This window comes from Pipistrellus kuhlii, unplaced genomic scaffold (assembly GCF_014108245.1).
Source record: "Pipistrellus kuhlii isolate mPipKuh1 unplaced genomic scaffold, mPipKuh1.p scaffold_m20_p_8, whole genome shotgun sequence".
In the NCBI taxonomy this organism is placed as follows: Eukaryota; Metazoa; Chordata; class Mammalia; order Chiroptera; family Vespertilionidae; genus Pipistrellus; species Pipistrellus kuhlii.
This window is the reverse complement of record NW_023425584.1, coordinates 66,081,127-66,102,324: the sequence shown is the minus strand read 5'-3', so window position 1 is coordinate 66,102,324 and position 21,198 is coordinate 66,081,127. Positions and strand designations below refer to the sequence as shown.

At 51.7% G+C, this 21,198-nt stretch overlaps 1 protein-coding gene across 2 annotated transcripts in view; it reads right to left on the bottom strand.

Moving 5' to 3' along the window:
• FAM167A (family with sequence similarity 167 member A) overlaps window positions 1-21,198 on the bottom strand; it is a 35,385-nt gene that overhangs the window by 12,666 nt on the left and 1,521 nt on the right. The window contains exons 2-3 of one of the 2 annotated variants that reach the window (XM_036424382.2): window positions 16,686-16,780; window positions 3,871-4,655 (exon numbers count right to left, since the gene is read on the bottom strand). In XM_036424382.2, the coding sequence (XP_036280275.1) occupies window positions 3,871-4,263 (393 nt within the window). In that variant the 5' untranslated portion in view covers window positions 4,264-4,655; window positions 16,686-16,780. The remainder of the gene's footprint in view (window positions 1-3,870; window positions 4,656-16,685; window positions 16,781-21,198) is intronic. The other variant, XM_045576497.1, reaches the window with a different exon arrangement.

The following is a 21,198-nucleotide window of genomic DNA, read 5'->3' as shown; positions in this document are numbered from 1 at the left end:
TCTCCCAACACAGGAGCCTGAAAAAACAAAACAAAACAACACACACACACCATTCTACTTGCAAGTTCCTGGGGCAGTGAAGAGTGACTGTCATTTCCTCTGGTGGAAAGTGAGAGGGAGAGGAGACCCCTGAAGGAGCTGCTGGGAGCCTTGAAAGCCCTGGAAACAAGTGAAGATCCAGGCAGTCACTGTGTGTCTCTGAGCTGGACTTGCAGGAGGCAGGGAGTGGACAAGCCGATCTTTCCAGACCCACATGGCCTGCCTCTAAAAGGATCAACATGGACAACCAACACTTTGCTGGTTGTGGTAACTGCTACTGGGACCACTGGGCATAAACCCACAACTGAGCCAAGGCTCCGGTCATATTGAGTGTTTGGCTTTCTGTAGGGAAAACAGCCATAGATGATGGAATTATAGATTTCTAGTCTGTTTTCTTAGCCACTTCAGGGGGAAAAACAAATCTGCACCTGAGCTGGACAAAGCAGCAGAAAGGGCTTGCCCAGGTAGAGAGAAACCTTGATTCTGGGCTTAAAAGTTATTTGAAACTACAATACTTTCATTGAATTAAAAAAAAATGCTAATTTTAAATAATACCTTGAATGAGTTAACAGATGAAAAATTAGAGGAAAAAAAACAATGACAGAGTTGATTGTTTTGACTGAGACTTAAAAACAGAAGAATAGGTTTATTATTCAAATGTTGAAATCGTGTTTTTAATTCAATCAAAGGATTTTACGAGTTGCCTTGTTACTGTTTAATCTTCTAAAAGGGCAGAATTGCACGCATTCGAGTTGGCCTGCCTGCCCTTTTGTGTTTGGGTTGCTTTTGACCTTTAGACATACCCTCTTCTGAAAGAACTGGGTCCTTGGACCCTCAGTGCAGGATGCTGTGAATAGTTCCCAGAAGCCCATTCACTGGCCGAGCCCCACGCCAAAAGGGACATGGCTCAGGGTACAGGCTTGGGGATCATTGGGCTTCCCTCTGAGGTCCCTTCCTAGTCCCCTAGCCCCAGTCTTGCCTGTCTATCCGTCCTAATTCTCAAAGTGTGGTCTGAGAACCAGCAGGATAGCATCACCTTCAAGCCTGGTGGCAATTCAGAATCATGAACCCCATCTCAGATCTTTAGGATCAGAATCTTCCTTTTAACAAAAGACCCTAGTGACCTGTATGCACATTAGAGTCTGAGTCGCTGCTCTAAGAGATTCTCTACCCTGCATGTCTGAGCAGCGCCCTCTGCAGGAGACCTATCTCTCCAGCTTCATCTCCTGGCGCTCTCTCTCCCCAAAGTGCTATACACCCAGTGGGGAAGGCTGAGTTCACGCTGTGCCCCGTACTAGTAATATAATTCTAGGCAGGTCATCTGACGTCTAGGAGCCCTCATCTGTAAAAGGGGCACAATAACTGCAATCACACAGGCCTGGTGTAAGAATCAAAGAGGTAATGGAGTGAGGGCTGGGACTCCCTCCAATCTTGTTTCTCCTTTTGCCCCCACACCCACGCATTCTGGTGACTGCTGACGTCTTAGATAGCCTGTTTATGTTAATATAGCACGAGCGAGAGAGCGTCACTAATTGGTACAGCTTTTGTTTGAGGTGTATATAAGCTGCCACCGACCAGCCAGTTGCTGGCTGCTTTGCTCATAATAAAGCATGTCCCACCTATCTGCTGTCATTCATCTGTTCTTCCAATTTCCTGCATCCGGAGGGGTCAAGTCCCTGGCTTGAGGAACTTGCACCCACCACAGCCTTTGCCAGCCAAATTAGTCCTGACAATGAATGCTCCTCCCTCCTCCTACGGAGTGTTACTCTATCCACTACCCACGGGTGTCCTTGACCTGGCTCTCCTTCCTCTTCTCCGCCAGCATTGTCTGGCCAGACGACTTGTTCTGCTTGGCTTGCAATGGCTTGGCAACAAAAATGAGTCTGGCCCGTTGGCCTGTGGCAATGGTTCACCCCCTAGGTTGGCTGGTGAAGTACCTGGGAACTTTAAGAACCACTGATGTCTGGGTCCTCAAATCCTTCCTGCCCCCCTGCCAAGATGTTCATTTGATTGGTCTGGGATGTGGTTAGGATTTGGGAGGTTTCCAGGTTTCCGTGGGGATTCTAATATGCAGCCTGGATTGAGAGGCACCTCTCCCTGATGCTCCAGGATGAGGACAAGCTCCAGAGAGCTCCCTGCTGGTTTACACACAGGGAACTCTGTCTCCGATCTCCACTCCAAAGGGAGCTGATGTCGAATGCTCGCTTAGAAAGTAAAAGCCTCTGCTCCCCAAAGCAATACAACCTCAAATGAACCCTAACCCAACAAACTGAATCCTTGATTAATGGAAATATTTCTTGTTTCTCTTTGTGAAAACAAATAAAAGCAGTTCAGCCTCAGGAACTGAAAGGGCAACTTCCAGGGTCTGCCCTGGACACTGTGGGCCCATCTCTCCTCCCCTCCTGCACCCCCTTGAGCAGAATCCACAGGTGTCCCACCTTTTATGCAAACCAACTTACACCCCAGTTACTAAAGACAGACATAGAGGAATGGTATGTTTTAAGAAGCAGTCTCCATATTGAAGCTTAAAATAAAAAAATGATTTCCAATTTTATGCCCGAGTCCCTGAACACCCCCTGCCCCAGCCACGGTTATTTCAACTCATGGGGGACTCCAGGCCCCAGTGGGATGTGTTTTTAGGATTGTGAGGGACAACCAAACAGCCTCTGCCTATCCAAATTTTTTAAACTTAAATTTCTTCTAAACTTCTTCAAAATAGACTCGCCCAGGCCGTGGTATTTTGTGGAAGAGCCACACTCCAGGGGTCAAAGAGCTGCAGTTTGCTGACCACGGGCCTACACTATTGACTCAGAAGTTACTGGTAGCTCAGAAAGGAAGTTGGCCCTTGATGACTGACTCAACTGTGGTTAGCGTGGCCTGACTGGGCAGGTGTGGCCGGGCCGCAGGTGATGGAACACAGAGCAGGAGTTGGGAGTATGGGAGGTTAGCATCATGCCTGACTTTGCTGAGAGGCCCTCAGGTCTGGGATCAGAGATTCTCCCCTGAGTTAAGGGTACACAGCTCTACATGCCCACCCCTCTCTCACTTGTTGGGAGATGCCACTGATGGAAGCCTGCTGAGCCCGTGAGCAGAAAAAGGTCCAACTGCTGGCCCCAGCTCCCAAACCCATGCTTGCTGCTTTCATTCGTTTCACCTGGATGCCCTCCTAGCCCGGACTTCTGGGCAGATTCCTGCTCGGCCCAGCCCAAAGCCTTCACCACAGGCCTGATTAGCCACCCGCCCTCCGTGCAGCTTCTGCTCACCCCTCAGTAGTGCTGCTGGGCTGAGCCCGAGCCACTTACAGAAGTCCCCCCCCCATCCCCAGCTCTGTGCTGGGCAGCTTTGCTCTGGGCTCACCTCACTGGCCAGCACAGCACTGCCAAGAGAGTGACCACTCCATCTGCTAAAGGGATGGCCACAAGAGCCAGGCGGCAGCTTGGGTGGATGGCAGATGAGAGGGCTTCAGAGGTAAGGGGCAGCCATACTCCAGGGACCATACCCCAGAGCAGCCCCAGGACCAGAGTATGAGACTAACGCCAGGAGTGGCACTGGGGAAGGCTGAGGATACCTTCATGGGCTCAGGTTCTCATGGGCAACACTCGCTTCAGAAGTACCTGTGATGAGGGGCTTATTGACGCATGGATGCCATGTAACTACGTGGCAATAAAGTCTACCTTTGATTTAATAGGAAATGACAGATGTGCACTTGAGAGAGGTAGAGATGGGGCAGAAACAGAGAAGGGACAGAGATAGAGACAGACACACACACACACACACACACACACACACACAGAATGGCATCTTGGGGTCCTTGCAGGGGCAGCCACTTACCAGTTCCTTCCGCAGCCAGGCTATGGCCTCGTCAATATTCTCAAAGCCTTCCAGCTTGCCCGAGGCCCCGGTCCCGGCATCCTGGCTGGCACTTGCATTGGGTGGCGGGTGCTGCCTGGACTCTCTCGGTGGGGAGGGCTCTTCCTCCCCACACTCCCGCTGCTCTGCAGCCGGCCTGGGGAGGGGCCAGGCCTGCTCCTCCAGCCTCGCCTGCCATTCCAGGTAGGAGGGCCTGCGGGTCTCCAGCCTCAGTTTCTCCGTCAGGGCCTTCAGGCTCCGGAGGTGGTCGTCAGGAGGCGGGGCTGCTCCCGCCAGCACCTCTTCCCCCACCAGCACTTCTTCCACTTGGATCTGGGGCACAGACATCCTAGAGCCTGCCGGGTGGTCGGACATGGAAGGCGGTGGAGGTGCTGAGGGAGTGCTGGGGGCTGGTAAGGTTGGGGCCCACTCTGGAATGGTCTCACCCAGCTGGGGCCAAGGCTCCCATGGGCATCGCTGGGGTGTGAGCAGCTCCCGGAGCCGAGAGGGTCTGGGCAGGAGCGCACGGAGTGCCGTCCAGAGCAGCGGCAGAGCTTCGGGGTTAAGATTCTTTCCGGAGTCCCGTGGGCGCCATGCTCCGCACAAGGCAGGAACAGACAAGCGTTCGCAGGAATCTTCGGGGCTGCTTTGCCAAGAAGATCTATCAGCCCCGGAGATGCAGGCGGATCAGCGATAGGCGGGGAAGCAGCTTCCCCCTTGTGGGGGAGGGCAGGTGGCAAGAAGCGGCTGGCCAGTCCAGGAAGGCCCTGCAGGAAGGGTGCGAACAATGGCAGTCAAGGCTGTGAGCAGGGCCTGTGCGCTCCTGAGCAGGGGACACTGACAGGTTCAGGGACAAGGCTGCTAATTACTACTTCGGGATTAGACACGAGGCGATTTTAATGCCTTAACTTGGAGCAGAGGAGGTAATAATAAACCAATACTTTGTACAGTGTTTCACGATTTAGGAAATGACTGCACCTCTATTACTTCCTCATCCTCACTGCAGGTCTATAATCCCTGGCTTTTGTCCCCATTCTACATGTGAGACACTGGAGTTTCTCAGGGGTTAAATGACTCACCTGACGAGCTCCCCGCAATTAGCAAAGGGGTGGTGGCTCAATTCTGAGGGCTCAGGTCTCCGTGAGCCAGACCCGAGGCACAGCTGCCTGAGGGTCCCTGTGCAGATGCAGGTGTGCCATTGGGTCCAGAAACCACTGACCCCGCCCACCACAGCACCTGTCCTCAGGCACCAGCTCCTCAAGGCCCATCTCCTGTGCACGCTCAGCTGCTTCCTCCCAAAACAACACCTGCTTCGCTCTTCAGAGGAGGAAGCAAATAGACCTGGAGCCCAGGAAGAGCCTATGGACTCAGAGTGATTCACCCTTCTGGGAAGATGGTTATCATGTTCCTGCCCACATAGCAGTGCCTCCCGGGCAAGGGCATCAGCTCCCTCATCTGATTTGGCCTCCCCACCTCTGGGGAGAAGGTTGAGCCAAGGTGCTTGGCCCATAATATCAGGGCACAGGGTAGAGAAGTAACCTGGAGTTAGAACTCCTTCCCCCCTACACCTCTCTACCCCCCTCCCCCGCCACCACCTCCACATCCCGGCACCCACAGGGTACATCAGAGCAGGACCATTTGACTCAGACAATGGAGAGAACTTCTTGGCTTTTGGGGTTCAGATTAAAAAATCTGTGCTGAGGCCAAAACCTGTTTGGCTCAGTGGATAGATCATCTGCCTGAGAACTGAAAGGTCCCAGGTTCGATTCCGGTCAAGGGCATGTACAATACATTGGCTGTGGGCACATCCTCAGTGGGAGGTGTGCAGGAGGCAGCTGATCAATATTTTTCTATCATTGATGTTTCTGGCTCTCTATCCCTCTCTCTTCATCTCTGTAAAAAAATCAATAAAATATATTTTAAAAAAATCTGTGCTGAGGCAAGCTGTGATAAAGAATGAAGGGATATGGAACCACGTCCAAGATATACAGCTTTCCTGGAAAACACAGGGCTTTGCAGCTGGAGAGGGTGCCGCCTTGGTGTGGAAGAGTGGGGGGAGGAAAAGACTTTTATTGACTTGTAGGCGCCTTAAGAGGTCTCTGCAAGAAAAACAAAACAAAACAAAACAAAAAAAACAATACTTGGAATCGAGAGTGCGATTGCTTGTCTGGGGTGAGGGGACTGGGCATTGAGTGATGGTGAGCAGGCACAGGACGAGGCAGAAACGGAGGGGAGCGAAATCAAACACAGGCAGGGCCACTCAGGGAGGGGGTGCGGCTTCTCTCCCACTCTGGCATGGAGGTGTTCAGAAAGAGCAGAGCTGGCTGTCTGTCTCAGGTGTTTCTACAATCCCCGCCCGCACTGTAACCTTCCTGGAGGGAGACTGGCTGCCTTCTCCCCGTGCTCTGATGCCCCTGCTCTGGGTCACCCCTGAGAATCAAAGAGGACCATTCCACCCCAATTGATGGCAGAGAAACCTGGCTCTCACCTCCAACCATGCAGTTGGGAATCCCCTGAGAAATTTTCACAAACGTGCATTGCTAGGCTTGGAGGTTGTAACTCAGTTCATGTGGAGTGGGACTCGGTGTACATTAAAGCATCCCAAGGGGCCTGAGTGAGGCCGGGGTTAGGAACCTCTGGTCTTAAGATAGAAACACCAGATGTGGAATCGGACTGCCTTGGCTGAAGGTGCTGTCAGGCTAGCTGAGACTCAGTTTCCTTATCAATAAAATGGGGCCATCATACCAACGTCCTGGGTTTGGGACATTGGCAGAACTAAGGTTGGTCCATGTATTGTGTAGGCTTAAGGGGGGTGTTCTCATGGGTGTCTTTCTGTACAGTCACGTGGTCACACAGGCGTCTTTAGAATCTCTTCTGAAGACCTATTCGTCACTTTCTGGGGCCCCTCCCAGGCGCCGTCTGCCTCTGTGCTGAGCTGCCAGGATTTGTTTTGAGTGTGCCTTGGGGCGGCTTTACCCCGTAAAGGCCTCTTCCGACGGACACAGGAGCTCTGGTTATTTCCAGCAATGCCTTTTGGAGAGGATCTCATTGCAGGCAACCGTGAGCAGACAAAACTAATGGGACAGCCTCATGCCCCCTCCGTCTCCCTCAGCCACACAATCACGGAAGATGGCAGGGCATCTACAGCGGAGGGAGACCTGTCAGGGAAGGGTCTCCCTTTGGGGTGGGCGACAGTGATGACCGGATGGCTTTATGAGGCTGCCTCCTTGGGGAGGGGAAGGTTATATTACTTATCATTTTCTAAATCCAGAGAAGTCCTGTGAAGACCACATCAGGACCACTTAGGGGCATTAACAGGAGCACCAGCGCTAATGACGAACCTTTAATCCGCTGAGCCTCGGGGAGCGTGTAAAAGCACCCCTGTGCTCACCACTGCTTCTCCCCATAGCCCTGAGCAGCGGGAGGGATCACCCCACTTTTCAGGTGGGAGGGCTGAGGGGCCCGTCCCTGGCCCCGGGCAGGTGGCAGGAGTGGGACTTAGGCACAGCCTGCAGGCTCCAGTCAGCCTCCCTCTCCTCCAAAGGGTGTGGCCTTTGGGTCAGGCCCTGGGGCACCCAGCTCTTCGAGCGTGGGCATGTTGCGTTGTGACCACTCTGCTTCTGCGTCCTCTTCTGAGCGGTGGGGTTCACCAGGACCAGCTATGTGATTTGCCCGACTTGGTGTAAAATGAGAATGCGGGGCTCCTTGCTAAAAAGCACGCAGACTTTTAAGATGGCAACAGCAGAGGGTCAATCCAGGCGCAGGGCGCTGTGGGACTGCCTGGGCCCCTTGCTCACGACGCAGGCCCTGGAGTAATACTGTAGGCTTCCTCTGGCATTGTGAGGATTAAAGTAGCAAAGACGGAGCCCTTAATCTGGTGAGTGGCACACTTCAAACAAGCACACCTCTAAAGTCACACTTTAAATAGCATTATACTCAACCTATATAATTTTATTAACCAATGCCACCCCTAATAAATTTAATTTAAAAAATATTATTCTTAAGATGATAAGACCTATCAGTCATATGGCCACATCAGTCATAGCCCCAGATGGCCCCTTCGGGCTGCCCCGAGCAGTCATTCTGGTGGTCCCTGACCTGAGCCCATCTCCACACCCTTCCATTCTTCCTTGAAAGCCAACTGAGATGAAGTCAGTGGACCCCACCTCCCTGCTTTCACCCAATTTTCAGGTCTCAGTTGCATTTTCATCATGCCAGACTAGGTCTGCCATAGCGAGGAGGAAAAAAGAGCCCAGCTTACAAAATCACCAAATATATCCTGCACCCTTCCCTTCCTGCTCACATTTTAAACACTCCTGCTCATGGCTGGGGCCCCCAGGTAACCCAGGTTTGACTGTGTTAGCCACGAGGTGAGAGCAAGGACTGGGGTGGAATGCAAGCACCTTGAATCAGCCCTCTCCTCTTGGCCTCAGTTTCCCAATCTGTGCACTGGCGCTTCCCTCCCCATCTGCCTCTTAAAGATGCTGTGAGAATTATCTGGACTCACCTGTGAAAGCTCTCTGCAAACTGTAGAGAGCAGAACCCGCCTGAGGATTATCACTATGATCAAGGCACATGTGGTGGCTCAGGACTTAACCACTTTAGGAGGTATGGTCACTTGCAGCCTGCAGGGACCAAGTTCTTGACTGCCTGCTTTGCCCCCAGCACTTCCCGGGATTTGCTGAAACCGAATCTGTCCTTCTGGTCACTGAACCAGGGAACACTGCCTCTCTGGACGTCCCAGTGCCCAAGGGCCCAGTGGGGTTTCTTCCCTCCCTTCCAGCTAGAATGTCACCCAGGCAGGCCAGGCCAGGGATGACTGAGTTGGACCCAGTCTGAGCTGCAGGAGAGGTGCCAGCCAGGTGTAGGGGGCAGAGGAGCACTGGGCAGCTTCCTGAGGCAGAATGGCAGTGGAGGCTTCCGTTTATCTGGACAAACCAGGGACTTCCAGGATGTGGGCTCTAGAGGAGGGACCCTCTAACGCCTGGACAGTCAGGCTTTCTTTACACTGAACCCAAGTCCTTCCTACACACCTTCTCTCCAGGCTTTGCAAAGGCGAGAACCTGACAAGGAAAGCCAGGCCTGGGACCAGGGCAGGCAGAAAAACAAGGTCAGACCATAGTCCCCCCAGGCAGTCCACCCCACCCCCCGCAAGGGGCCAGCCCCGGGCCATGTGGGCCTTTTTGCACACAGCGGCTGCTGTTCAAGCAGGCTGCCTGGCTCGCTCTGGGCCATGGCGGCTATGGGAGGGAAGGGCTGTGCCAGCCATGAGCTAATTCCTCCGGCTGCCGGAGGAGCCATGTGGGTGCAGCTCAGTCACTCAGCCAACACCTCGCCTCACGATGACCTAATCTGTTCACTTGGACAACTTTCAAACCCACTTCCTAGATGGGCTCTGAGGGCAGGGAATGGTACAGGGGGCCGCTGGCCCATTTTCTGTCCCTGTCTGCCTCTCTCAGACCTGTTGCCCTACATTCTCCTGAGAAACTAGAAAGCCACGCGCTCTCTGTTTGGATCTACGGGCCTGTGCCTGCTCTCCCGGTCTTAGGTTCTTTGCTAGAACCGTTCAGTTTCTTCTCCATAAAAGTCCAACTCTCCAGCACTACCTGTCCCACCGAATTCCATGTTCTCTCAGGTCCTGTGATTTTGTACAGGCTGTTCCCTCAGCCTGCAATGCCATTCCCTCCCTCTATGCCTCAGTTCTCAGGGATATTTTCCTTCAGGAAGTTTTCCTTAACTTGCCTGAGCTGTGTGTGCAACAAGAGCACTTCAGAGAAACAATGATGTCATCACAACAATATTAGCTAATGCTTACTCAGAGCGAACCACGCCAGGCATTGTTCTAAGAGCTTTACATGCACTCGCACATTTAGTCCCCACAACAACCCTCTGAGGCAAGTGTCATCATTGTTTCCATTGCACAGACGAGGAGACCAAGGCACAGGGCGATTGATTAGCTTGCCCATGATCACAGAACTAAGAGGTGAAGCTGGGATTTGAACCCCTGCAGCCGGCTCCACCCTGGCTTATAACCACTAGGCTTACTGGCCCTTTCAAGCCACAGGACTTCTACCAGGGACCATATTTTTTTTTTCTTTTTATGTTTTTTTATTTTAGAGAGGAAGGGAAAGGGAAGAGAGAGAGACATCTATTTTTTTGCCTCCTGTACACACCCCAACCTGGGACTAAACCTGCACCCTGGGTGTGTGCCCTTGACCAGGAACTGAACCTTACAGTGCACATGACAACACTCAAACCAACTGAGCCACACCATCCAGGCTGGGACCTTTTTATGGTGTCGTCCACCAAACTGGGCTTCATGAAAGTGAGAATCAGGCTTTGTGTCCTGGAACCTCCAACATGTAGCGCCATGTTGCTCTCTTTCAATGTTCATGGGCTAAATAAGCAAAGGGAACAGATTTCCCCTCTTTCTATGCCCTACCCTCAACACTCACTCACTCACTCATTCACTCACTGTGGCCTATATACTTGCTCAGGTCTGAGCCAGTCTGGGCAGGCTCAGGGAAGCAGAGTGGACCTGGACTTCCTGCAATGGCACCTTCACTGCCTGTGCCTATCAGACCTGCCCTGACCTCAGGGTCCTGGACACAGACTATCAGGCCTTAGGAAGACAGGAGCGGCCTCCCCCTGCATCAAGGGCCAGGACTAGGTGCTGGCACATAGGGAGGTTCAGTATCCCGGGTACAGCTCTAGGCCCTCCTCCCTGTCCAGCATCATCAGGCAATTTCCACTCAACATCCCTTCCCTCCTTCTGGAAAGAGCATTTTTCCCCCCCTATGAGGAGCCCCTCCATATGCTTGCTGGGGACTGAAGGTCCCTCTCTTGCCTCAGGGTGGTCATATGACTCAAGCTAGGCCAATCAGAGCCCTCCTGGGATTTTGCATCAGAACCATCCTGGAGCTGCATGTGTTCCCTGCTGGCTGCTGGCTCACCATCTCGCTCACCACAGGCAGAGGGGCTGCCTGACAAACCAAGCCAAGCAGGTGAGATAGCCAGAGGCCCTCAGCCCTGTTGGAAGCCACCACCTGACCTTGATTCTATAGCTTATATACGCTCTTTGCTTAAGCTTCTTTGACTAGGTTTCTGACACTTGCAGCCAACATAGGCATGAGTTGGACATAGAATATAGAATAACATGGCCAGTATTTGTTGATATTTGTCTTTTGTTTGTTTGCCGTTTACTGTTTGTAGGGAGCTCCCTGTTTTGTTCGGGAGAGCAAACAGGCAGGGCATGGGCCCTCTGAAACCAGAGGATCACATCCTCCCTCCTCTCTGGCCACCAGGTGCCCTGGCAACCAGGAGCAAACATGTGAGTTGAACTTGGCCAATCAGATGCCCAGGCCCAGGCCTCTGAATCTGGTGTGTGAGGGCAGAATGGAGGGTCAGGTGGGGTTCATTTGTAGCCATAACCAGTCTCAGAGGCAGATGTGACCTGCTGGGAAAGTGGGATTAGCTAAATCCTCCCTGGTAAAGGTCTGTTGGGGGTCTGTTATTGTGATATAATAAGAAATATATTTGGTCTCTATCCCCAGTTCCTGAGACAGAGTTCCTAAAACCCTTTAAAATATATATATATAATTTTTATATATTTCAAATACATATTATATATATTTAAATAATATATTATTTATTATAAGTAATATATATTATACAAATATATATATTATTTAAAATATATACATATATTAAAATATATATTTACATTTTGTATTTATATTTATATTTTATTTCAGAGAAGAGGAAGAGAGAGGGAGATAGAGATAGAAACATCAATGATGAGAATCATTGATTGGCTGCCTCCTGTACGCCCCCTACTGGGGATTGAGCCACCAACTTGGGCGTGTGCCCTAACCCAGAATCAAAGTGTGACCTCCTGGTTCATAGGTTGACACTGAGCCACTGAACAAACACGGCTGGGCCCCTAAAACCCTTTTGATCTTCTAGGTGACTAGACTGATAAGAAAACCTCTGTTATAATGTCTGCTTTTTGTCCCCAACTCCTGGGACAGCTGCATACTGATATAATGAAAGCAGCATCTTTTGTTACTCATAGCAAGGCTCTCTGGCCCTCACTACAGCTCATGTTAATAAGCTGACATTTGGGTAGTCCCTCAGGATAGGGCCGGTGGCCAGGGGGAAATAACGAGGAGATAGATCATTTCTATCTAATGAGGCCTCCAAAAACAGCCTAACTGAAGGGGTTCAGAGCTTCCAGGTTGGGGAAGACAGGGGGTGCTGGGAGGGCAACATGCCTGGGAGGGCGTGGGAGCTCTGCACCCTCCCCCACACCTTGTCCTATGTAGGACCTCTTCACCTGGCCAGTGAATATAAGGGAATGTTTCCCTGAGTTTTGTGAGCCGTTCTCACAAACGACTGAATCTCAGGAGGGGGTTGTGGGCGATTCCTGATTGATAACCAGTCACTTAGAAATACAGGTGACATCCTGGGACGTGCGATTGATGTGTGATGTGGGGGACAGTCTAGTGGGACTGAGCCCTTAACTGGCGAATCTGATGCCAGCTTGAGGTAGACAGTGTTAAACTGAGTTAAATTGTAGGTAGGCTACCCAGTTGGTGGCTGCAGAGAACCAGAGAATCCGTTGGTTGGTGTGGAAATTCACATGCCTGGTGTCAAAAGTGGTCTGGGGTGCTGTGTGGGTAACAACCTAGCACCCCACTGAACTGGTCTCAGAGGGTCATTTTATTTACAGGGCTGCCCGCCTGTTTTCCCAGCCGCCCTGGTTCTGCCTGTTTGAGTCTTTACCTCCTGCCACTTCTGTGAATACCTTACAATAATGTTGTCTTTTGATGCTTACAACCAAGAGCCCTGGCTGAAAGGAGGGGGAACATACAATTCATTTGGGGAGGCAAAATGTATAACTGAGGGCTGAGCAGTGGCATAAAATAGCGTGACCCCCTCCTCATGATTCCATGTGCCCTTTAGAGGGGCTGGTGCCACCTCCAGGGAGAACCACGGGGTGGTGACCATTGTCCTCTTAAAGAAGCTTTTGCTGGGAGTCCATCTGCATTCACAGCTATGTTTCCTAATTTATAGTCGACTACACGCAGTGCTTGGTGAGGACATAACAACTTCATGCATGTAAACTTACACTCTTCCTTCCAGCAGAAGTGCCAGTCAAGGGTCCTTGTGCGTAAATTGACACACTCTGGTTTTAGGCTCAGTAAACTTGTTGAACGAATCAGTGAGTGAGTGAATGGATGAATGAATAAAGGAGAACTTTTATCCCTTGGTTTGTCATTGGCCCATTTGGGAACTCTCTGCTCCTCACCAATTCTAAAGCTCTGCTTTAGGGCTTAACTGAAGTCTTGTCTCATCTCCTAAGCCCTCAAAGACACCCCACCTTCCAGGCCATTCCTTGTCTGAATTCTGGCACTGACTTCCATGACACTCATGGCTCACCGGCCTGTATGACCTTGAACTGTGAGAGTGTCCTGTCTCCTTGAGTACACTCAGTTCGCTCAGTAGAGGAGCCACAGACTGCTCTGCACTGGCATGTGAGGCCCTGCCTGCAGTCCAGGCTGGCCCTGCTCCAGCAACAGAAGAGCAGATAGTAGGCAATGGTGGGCACATGAAGGTAGGCAGTCATCCCATCCCCCTAGGCTTGCCTTGCTGGGCAAACTCAGATCCTGCAGGATCCTTAACCAGAGGAGGGCAATTCTTCATAGCACAAATGTTCCTGCAGGAGACAGACCACAGCAGCGGGCCCGCTCCTGGGGGACAGTGCCTCTGGCTCTGTCCGCTGCTGAGCCTTCTGCCACCTCTGTGTGTTCACCCCCTTCTGTGGCTGTCATGCTCCTCAGCCAGGTCAGAGGTCACTCCTGAAAGCCAGTGTCTCTGTTGAGTGTGTTGCCTGTCACTAGCCTCAAACCCTCCTTAGAGAGAGTCATTCCCTGAGCTCAGGAGTGGCTAAGGACAAGCAGCATCTTTCCTATCCTTAGTCAGTGCTTGGGGGGAGAGGGAAAGGGGCACTAAGGGGGCACAGGGGCAGTCAGAAGGCTGCAGGAGAGGCAGCTGAAGCCCCCCACTGTAATTTCCAGTCTTAGCCAGGCCAGGCCACCTCCCACCTCCTACCTGAGACCAAAGGGGGACCCCAGCTCCCCAGGCTACAGGTCTGCATTCTGAGACCAGAACCACTCCCAGTGGGAGCAGTGAGACTTGGGGAGTCACCTTGCCTCACTGCCTGGGTCTCTGCTCCTCTTTTGAAAATGGGGTGATGCAGCATCCACCTGCCGAGCCATGAGAGTGAGGGAAGGGCTCCATGGACTAGAACCTGTTTTATAAATGGAAAGAAATTCAGGGTGGCTCAGGCCAAACTCACACTGTAGTCTCTTTCTTTCCTTTTCTAAAGCAGATAATGCTTTCTCTCCCCGCCACCTCCCCCCCACCCCCCCCACCCGGGGGATGTGGGGTCATTCGGCCTGAGCTGTGACAAGGCAGGCTTTCTGGTCTGGGTTTACTCATAAACCCTGATACTCAACTAAAAGAGGGAGCTTAGGGCCAGGGCTCAGGACTGACCTCCGGCGGTGGCAGTGGATGGAGGCAATGAAATCCCCGCCTGTGTTCCACAGACTTGCAGGAGCACTAATGCCTGGGGCCAAGAGGCTGGAGAACACAGGCCTGCACCCCACAGAGCTGCCCACTGGAGCCAGGGAGCTCCCAGGAGCTTCCAGAAATTGTGTTTTCTCTCCTCATCAGAGGTTGCCATGGTGACCAAAGCAGGAGGAGACACCCGCTGGTCTGGCTCTACACAGATCATCTATCCTGGCTCATCTTTATTCCAGATATTGGTCAGAGCTGGTACTGGGAGCGCCTAAGAGGGGGGAAGGACATACAGAGACCAGACCCTTGGCACCAGTTACGTGTGCATGGTGGGAGAGAATTGTGTTGGGATGTTGTGTGTGCTTGTGTATAGGTGAGGGGATAGGAGCGGGTTACATTGCTGCATGTGTGTTATGATGTGCAGTGGAGATGCTAGTGAGAAGGCGGTGGTGTGAAGAGTGCACATGATAGTGGGGTCTTTCCCAGATGTGCCCTTGAGCTACACCTCAGAGGAGAGCACACCTGCGGGGCTGCATGCTGCCCACAAAGGAGACCCCTCCTCTTTCCACTTCCTGGAAGCTATGGATTATTCCTCCTGTCCCAGCAGCAAACCACTGTGAGAATCCGGCCATTTCTTCTAGGCTATGTTCCCTGCCCTCAATCCTTGGCTCTATCACCTGACTTCCCCTTGAGGACAGTAACTTTCTCGTGTTTACTGCTGCGCCTGGCACAGAGTAGGTACTCAGTAAACTTGCTGAATGAGTGAATGAATGATTGAATTGATGAATGAATAAAGGACAACTTTTATCCCTTGGTTTGTCATTGGCCCATTTGGGAACTCCCTGCTCCTCACCAATTCTAAAGCTCTGCTTTAGGGCTTAACTGAAGTCTTATCTCATCTCCTAAGCCCTCAAAGACACCCCACCTCCCAGGCCATTCCTTGTCTGAATTCTGGCACTGACTTCCATGACACTCATGGCTCACCAGCCTGTACGACCTTGAACTGTGAGAGTGTCCTGTCTCCTTGGCCAGATGTCTAGGTCCTCAATGGGAAGGGCATTACTTTCTCTTTTATGTCCTGAGCACAGGCCTCTGCAAACAGCAGATGTTCAATAAACGCTGGAGACTGCAATGCTGTGCATCAGTGAACAAATCCCAGCCTGAATAGTTCACAATCCAGGTGGTTTCCTGCCCAGAAGACCTCCTGCAGGTTCATGGGTAAAACTTGCAAGATCAAGATGTTTCTAGTGAGTCTGAATTGGGGATGTGGGAGGGGGAGGCAGAGATTTGGGGGAGGCTGGTCTAAACTCTATGCTTTATCCTTTCCCCAAATTCATGTTTGAATTTGACTAAGTCTTCGAGCCTAGTTCACCACCTCATTCTACAGTCCTTGCTCTTCTGAGTGGAACTGATCACATCCTCTCCAAACAAAATTTTAGCACTTTTTTACACCAGCCTTGGGTACTTACCCTGGTCTCCCTGAGTTGCATGACTTAGTTACATTTCTGATGTACCTGTGAGGTGGTCAGCTATTTCTTTGTTTAGCATCCCTCTGTGGGCACCGCCCCTGTATTGTTTCAGGTGACCTAAAGGGACTGAGTCATAGCGCCCTGCCCACTGCCGCCACCCTCAGGAACACTCATGTGACCCAGACAGACACTCCTTTTAGGTCTTACTCTGGCAAGAGTGACTAGTCCATTGGATGAACCCGTGGCCAAGCAAGGCCATCTGGATATTTTCATAGGATTTAAATGTAGACACACAGAAACAGGTGTCTTTTCAGCTGAGGTAGCTCAGCTGGAAGGATCTAAGCCTGAGGTTTCCAGGGTCCATCTTACTCAGCCTCATGGAGAAAGCTCCTCACTCCCCCTGACTCTCCTGCTCCAGGCAGCCCCAGCCCACCTCCCACCCAGGGTCCTCACACTACTGCTAGGAGAGGGGACTGAGACAACCCTTTTGGACACCCAGCCAAGGGCAGGCGAGAGGAGAGCTCCTGGCCTGGGAGAGAGCCCCAAGGGCCCCATCCCACCTTCAGTTACTATGGCAACTCACTTCCCCTCGAAAGCTCCTACTTCTCTCCCTCAGAAATGCGTTTTGGTGCAATGGCCTCTCCACTTCCTTGTACCCCAAGCACAGACTCTAAAGCACAGCATAGACTCTGTCACCTCGTCACAGAGCCACACCCACTGGGAGCAGAGGCAGAGGCACCAACCCACCTGTACCCCAGGAGGTGTCTCTCAGTGCAGGTGGCTTTGCAACATCCTGTGCTAATGGCTGCACCTCAGCTTATTCAAAACATCTGTTTCCACACCTGAAACAGCAAGAGCAATCGCTAACATTTTGAAATCACACTGCGGTATACAGATCCCCCCCCCACCCCTACACACACACACACACACACACACACACACACAATGCCCTGGGCTGGAGAGACCTTCCTGAGAGTTATTACAAACAACCACAAAACAAAGAAGTCGCCAGACTTATCAGGGCCACCCGGCACCGTTAGTGCGGCTGGCTGGCTTGGGTTGATCTTGGTTCCAGGTTGAGCTTCTGTTGTCTAGAATACAGGGAAGCCTTGCTTTGTCTCGCTGAGCTATCGTGAGGCTAGAATCTATAAAAATACTTGTTAAGACCTTTGCACATTCAGAGCGCTCAGTCTGTGCTGAATAATTGATGGGTGCTGCTCCCGGCTGTGTAGAGCAGATTCACAGGCCTCCGCCATAGGCTGGGAACATGGATACCTTTCCCATCATTCTGCCCAGAGAGAGAATTTGCCGAGAAAATCACCAAGAAAAAGTTGTGTTCCCTATTGGGGGCGGGGGAGGGGGGAGGGGGGGGGAATACCCTGGCTCCCGGGAGCCATAGATCTAATCTAATTTATTGCCTCTGAAAGGAGAGGAGAAAGTGCCGGCTGCTGCAGGGAGGGGGCTGCGGGCTACCCAGAGTCTCTGCCACTGTGGCTTTTGCAAGGCTGTGAGGCCCTGGGAAAGGGTTGCTCTGCTCTGACAGGCGAGAGAAAGGCGCCTGGGAATCCGAGAGTCTGGCGGGGAGGCATGGAATCAGCCCTGGGAAAGGAAGCGTATGAAGCAAGGATTTCTCCATGAAAACACCTGACAAGGCAGAGAGGTCCGGGAAGGGCAGAGGCAGCCCATGGCCATCCCATAGTCACTCTCTGTCCAAAGGCCATGGCAGCAGGGACCAGGGAGCAGAAAGTAGGGAGCAGGGTGGCCTTTAAAGCAGTTTGCAGAGATCAAAGGAGACACAGTTTGAGCTGGTATTCTGGCTATGAGAACGGGGGACAGCTGGCTAAAACTTGTGGAACCATTCACAGCTCAGGGTGCGCAATTCTCCAGCAGTGGGATGCGGGCTACCAAAGTGTCTCCTGACTGGCATTTGTCTCAGTTCCCCCAAACAAAACCGATTTAGGACTTATCTCAATCCACAGGATAATTGGCTCAAATGAGCAGAATCAACAAGTCCCACCCAGCTCAAGTGGGTTTGTTCTGATGACTGGCTTTCTCTCTTACTCTGTAAGTTCTGAACTCAATGGTTTCACAAGGACTTCCTAAGCAGTCTCCTGGTGTGCTCCGTGCTCACGCAAGTCACTTCACTTTCATACTCTGTCTGGACCTGCCGGCCTCCCAGGCGGCTGAAGGGCCCTTGGAGTTTCCCTGTGTGGGGGCAGGGCCCCGTCCTAATGACTCCAGGATGGGGAGTTGAGTGTGGTTCCAGCTTGGGCTCAGCCTGACCAGTAACTTTGGCACTGCCTGCCACTCACCCAAGGTGCAGCCCAGCCCAGCCTTCCCTGTCCCCCACCCCCACCCCCACCCCTGTGAGCCCCGGGCTTGGAAGGGACATTTGGCTCAGGCACTGCACAAGCAAAACAGAAAGCAGGACCTGTGACCTCCTTCCACATTACTAAGAACACTTAGTAATTCTATGACCTTGGGTCATTGATTTAACCCCATAGTTCTCAGGTTCCTCACCCATGAATTGGGGATCATAATGGAACTTGCCTCAAAGCTTTGGAAGGATCCAATGAAGTAGACTGTATGCACATTCTTAGTTTGGCCTCTCATAACACTGCCACCCCACACCAGTGGACTGTGGCCAGCACTTCAGCTGTCTTTCTGTCGGCTCAGTGCCAGGCATTTGATAATTAGCAGAATAAACATTAGAAACGCATTCTCCTTGGTGAAGGCAGAGGTATTCAAGACATGTGGGTTGGCCAAATGAATTCTGAGACACACTTGACTCTCGTAAGAGCAGGTGGAAAGAATGCAGTGAGGCCTCAAGGGATGTGTGGTCAGGGCATCTAGAGACGCAGATGGCTACGACTTGCCCACAGAGCAAACTGTGTGAGCGCCACTGGACCCCCGTGCAAATAAATAGCTGCTCAGAAACTATTTGCATATGTGGCAGAATTTGGTCAAAGGCTTGCTTTTATTTGACTTGATAATGAGATCTGCCTTTGCATCCTCAAAGTTTTCCATGGCTGCTGTCAAACAAATAAACCAAACACAACAAAACCTGAGAGTTGTGACCAAATGGACTCAGGTCAGTTCACAGTAGGATGCTGTCTCCAGAGCATAGCACCCATCAATCAATGCTCACAGGAGAGGGAGGTAGCACCACTTTTAACTGGTGGTCATGGGTGCCAGGGCCTCTCTGGCCTCCAGTTCAGGATCATGTTCCAGAACCTTCCTGGGTACTCATCCCCTTGAGAATTCTCCATTTGACCTTCCGGGTCCCACTGGGTCACACTGGCAGGCTTTGTTGGCTTTCTGGAATGAGGAAATGCTGCTCAGTCTTCAAGAAACCCTGAAACTGTGGCTGAGGCAGAGGTCACTGTCTGGGCCCATTATGTATCTGGAAAATCAGTTCCTCCCTTCTAGTTCCCACAGGACAAGCCCTATGAGGAAGTCTTTGGGGACCCATTACCAACTCACACTTGGACCAGAACACTCTGGTCCACGTGTGGGAGTTGGTAACGGCCATACTAGAGAAATTCTGGCCATACTAGAGAAATTGCCTTGAAGAAATGGGGCTCAGTCTGCACCCTGGGAAGAACTGAACTTCCACACCTTCCTGGGGCTCTGCAAATGCTTCCGGGCAGGGACCCAGGTGTGAAGAGGCCCCTGATGCTGGAGAGCTCACTACCCCTCTATCACTACAGACGGGAGAGCCCTTTCTTGATGGGCACTGGGAGATGGGCTGCTGCTCTTTGCAATCCCTTCTCCAAGGAGGTTCTCATGAGTGAGCTTTGTTGCAGAGTGCAGGTGGGAAGGTGAGGCAGCATTCAGGAGGAGGTAAGATGGGCATGAGGCAACTCACGCCTATGAGTTCTCCTCTTGCCCACCTTCCTTCTCCCTTTTTTTCCTTCCTCATCTGTGAGAGAAGTGTGTGTGTCTTGGGGGAGAGGAAGGATAAAGTCGGGGAAGTGGCGGGCTTCCATGCTCCAGGGCCACTCTCCTAATCATGGAGAAGCTCATATTTGTAGCCTTCCCAACTCAAGTCGGCAGCTCAGATTCTGCAGGCTGATTAAAAAGTTAGCCAGGCTTACATGTCCCCTCATTTCTGAGCCTCTTTCCTACCCCCAGTCTCACCTGCTCCCATGTACCCACTGCCCTCATTCAACACAGCCTCACCCCTTCTAGGTCTGCTTCAGAACGCGCCTTTCCTTCCTTATTCCCCTCCCTTACCCAAATCCTAGGTTACATTTGCATTTTAAGAGCCATCCTGGTTAATCCTAAAGAATTTCCAATTCATGAGTGAGGACTCACCCACCTCTAGTTTGTAAACCAGAAAGCAAACTGCTCAGATTACCACTCATTTTCTACCTTTGCAAATAGCTCAACCTCCCAGTCAAGCAAAGCGCCATTGTGGGGAGAACACAGCCCCAGAGTGTTCTGGGAGTTCCGGATACTGTTATAGGGCCAAGGGAGTGTTTCCCTGGCCAAATTTACCTATGGAAAACTACCCAAGTGTGTGAGCTGCCTACCAAGCAGTTTCTTCCTTTTTGGCCTGTGGATCTACCTCAGGAAACACTTAGGCTCTGCCTTAATTTACTTCCCGGCCAGAGTTCCTGTAAGAGGCCACACTGGTGAATATGGAGGTGGGACTGATCATCTAGTGGAAATCCATGCATGTAACTGGGAGAACAAGGAGAGATGAGAACTTGAAGGTCTTCAGATGGGCAAGAGAAAAAGGGGAGGAGGGGATGGACCCCTCTCTCTGCTTCAGGCCAGCAGGGCTGAAGCAAGCCAGGCCCGATTACAGAGCCTTTGAGACTCCTGATACAAGAACTGGCTTTCCTGGCTCCACAGGGTCTCTGGAGATGGCAAGAACCTTCCCAGGTCACAGGATGCGCCAGTCACACAGCTCTGGGTGAGACTGGTGTCTACCCCTGTCTAGGTCTCTCTATTTGGATCTGCTAAGCAGCCATCCTTTAAGCCACACTGTCTTAGGAGTCAGGCACTTGAAGTTGAATGACTCTCTGGTCTTCATCAGCCACATGAACTGCACCAAGTTACTACATTTCTCCAGCCTGGCTGGCAAAATGGGGATATTATGTCCCCCTGGAAGGGCAATTGTGAAGATAAAATGACCAACAGATGTGAAGGCGTCTCCAGCAGTGCCTGCTAGGTAAATGCACTCAGAACAGAAGAGTTATCATCTTTCCCCTCTAAATACAGCCCGTGGTTGCTTTGCCAAGCCCCTCAGACA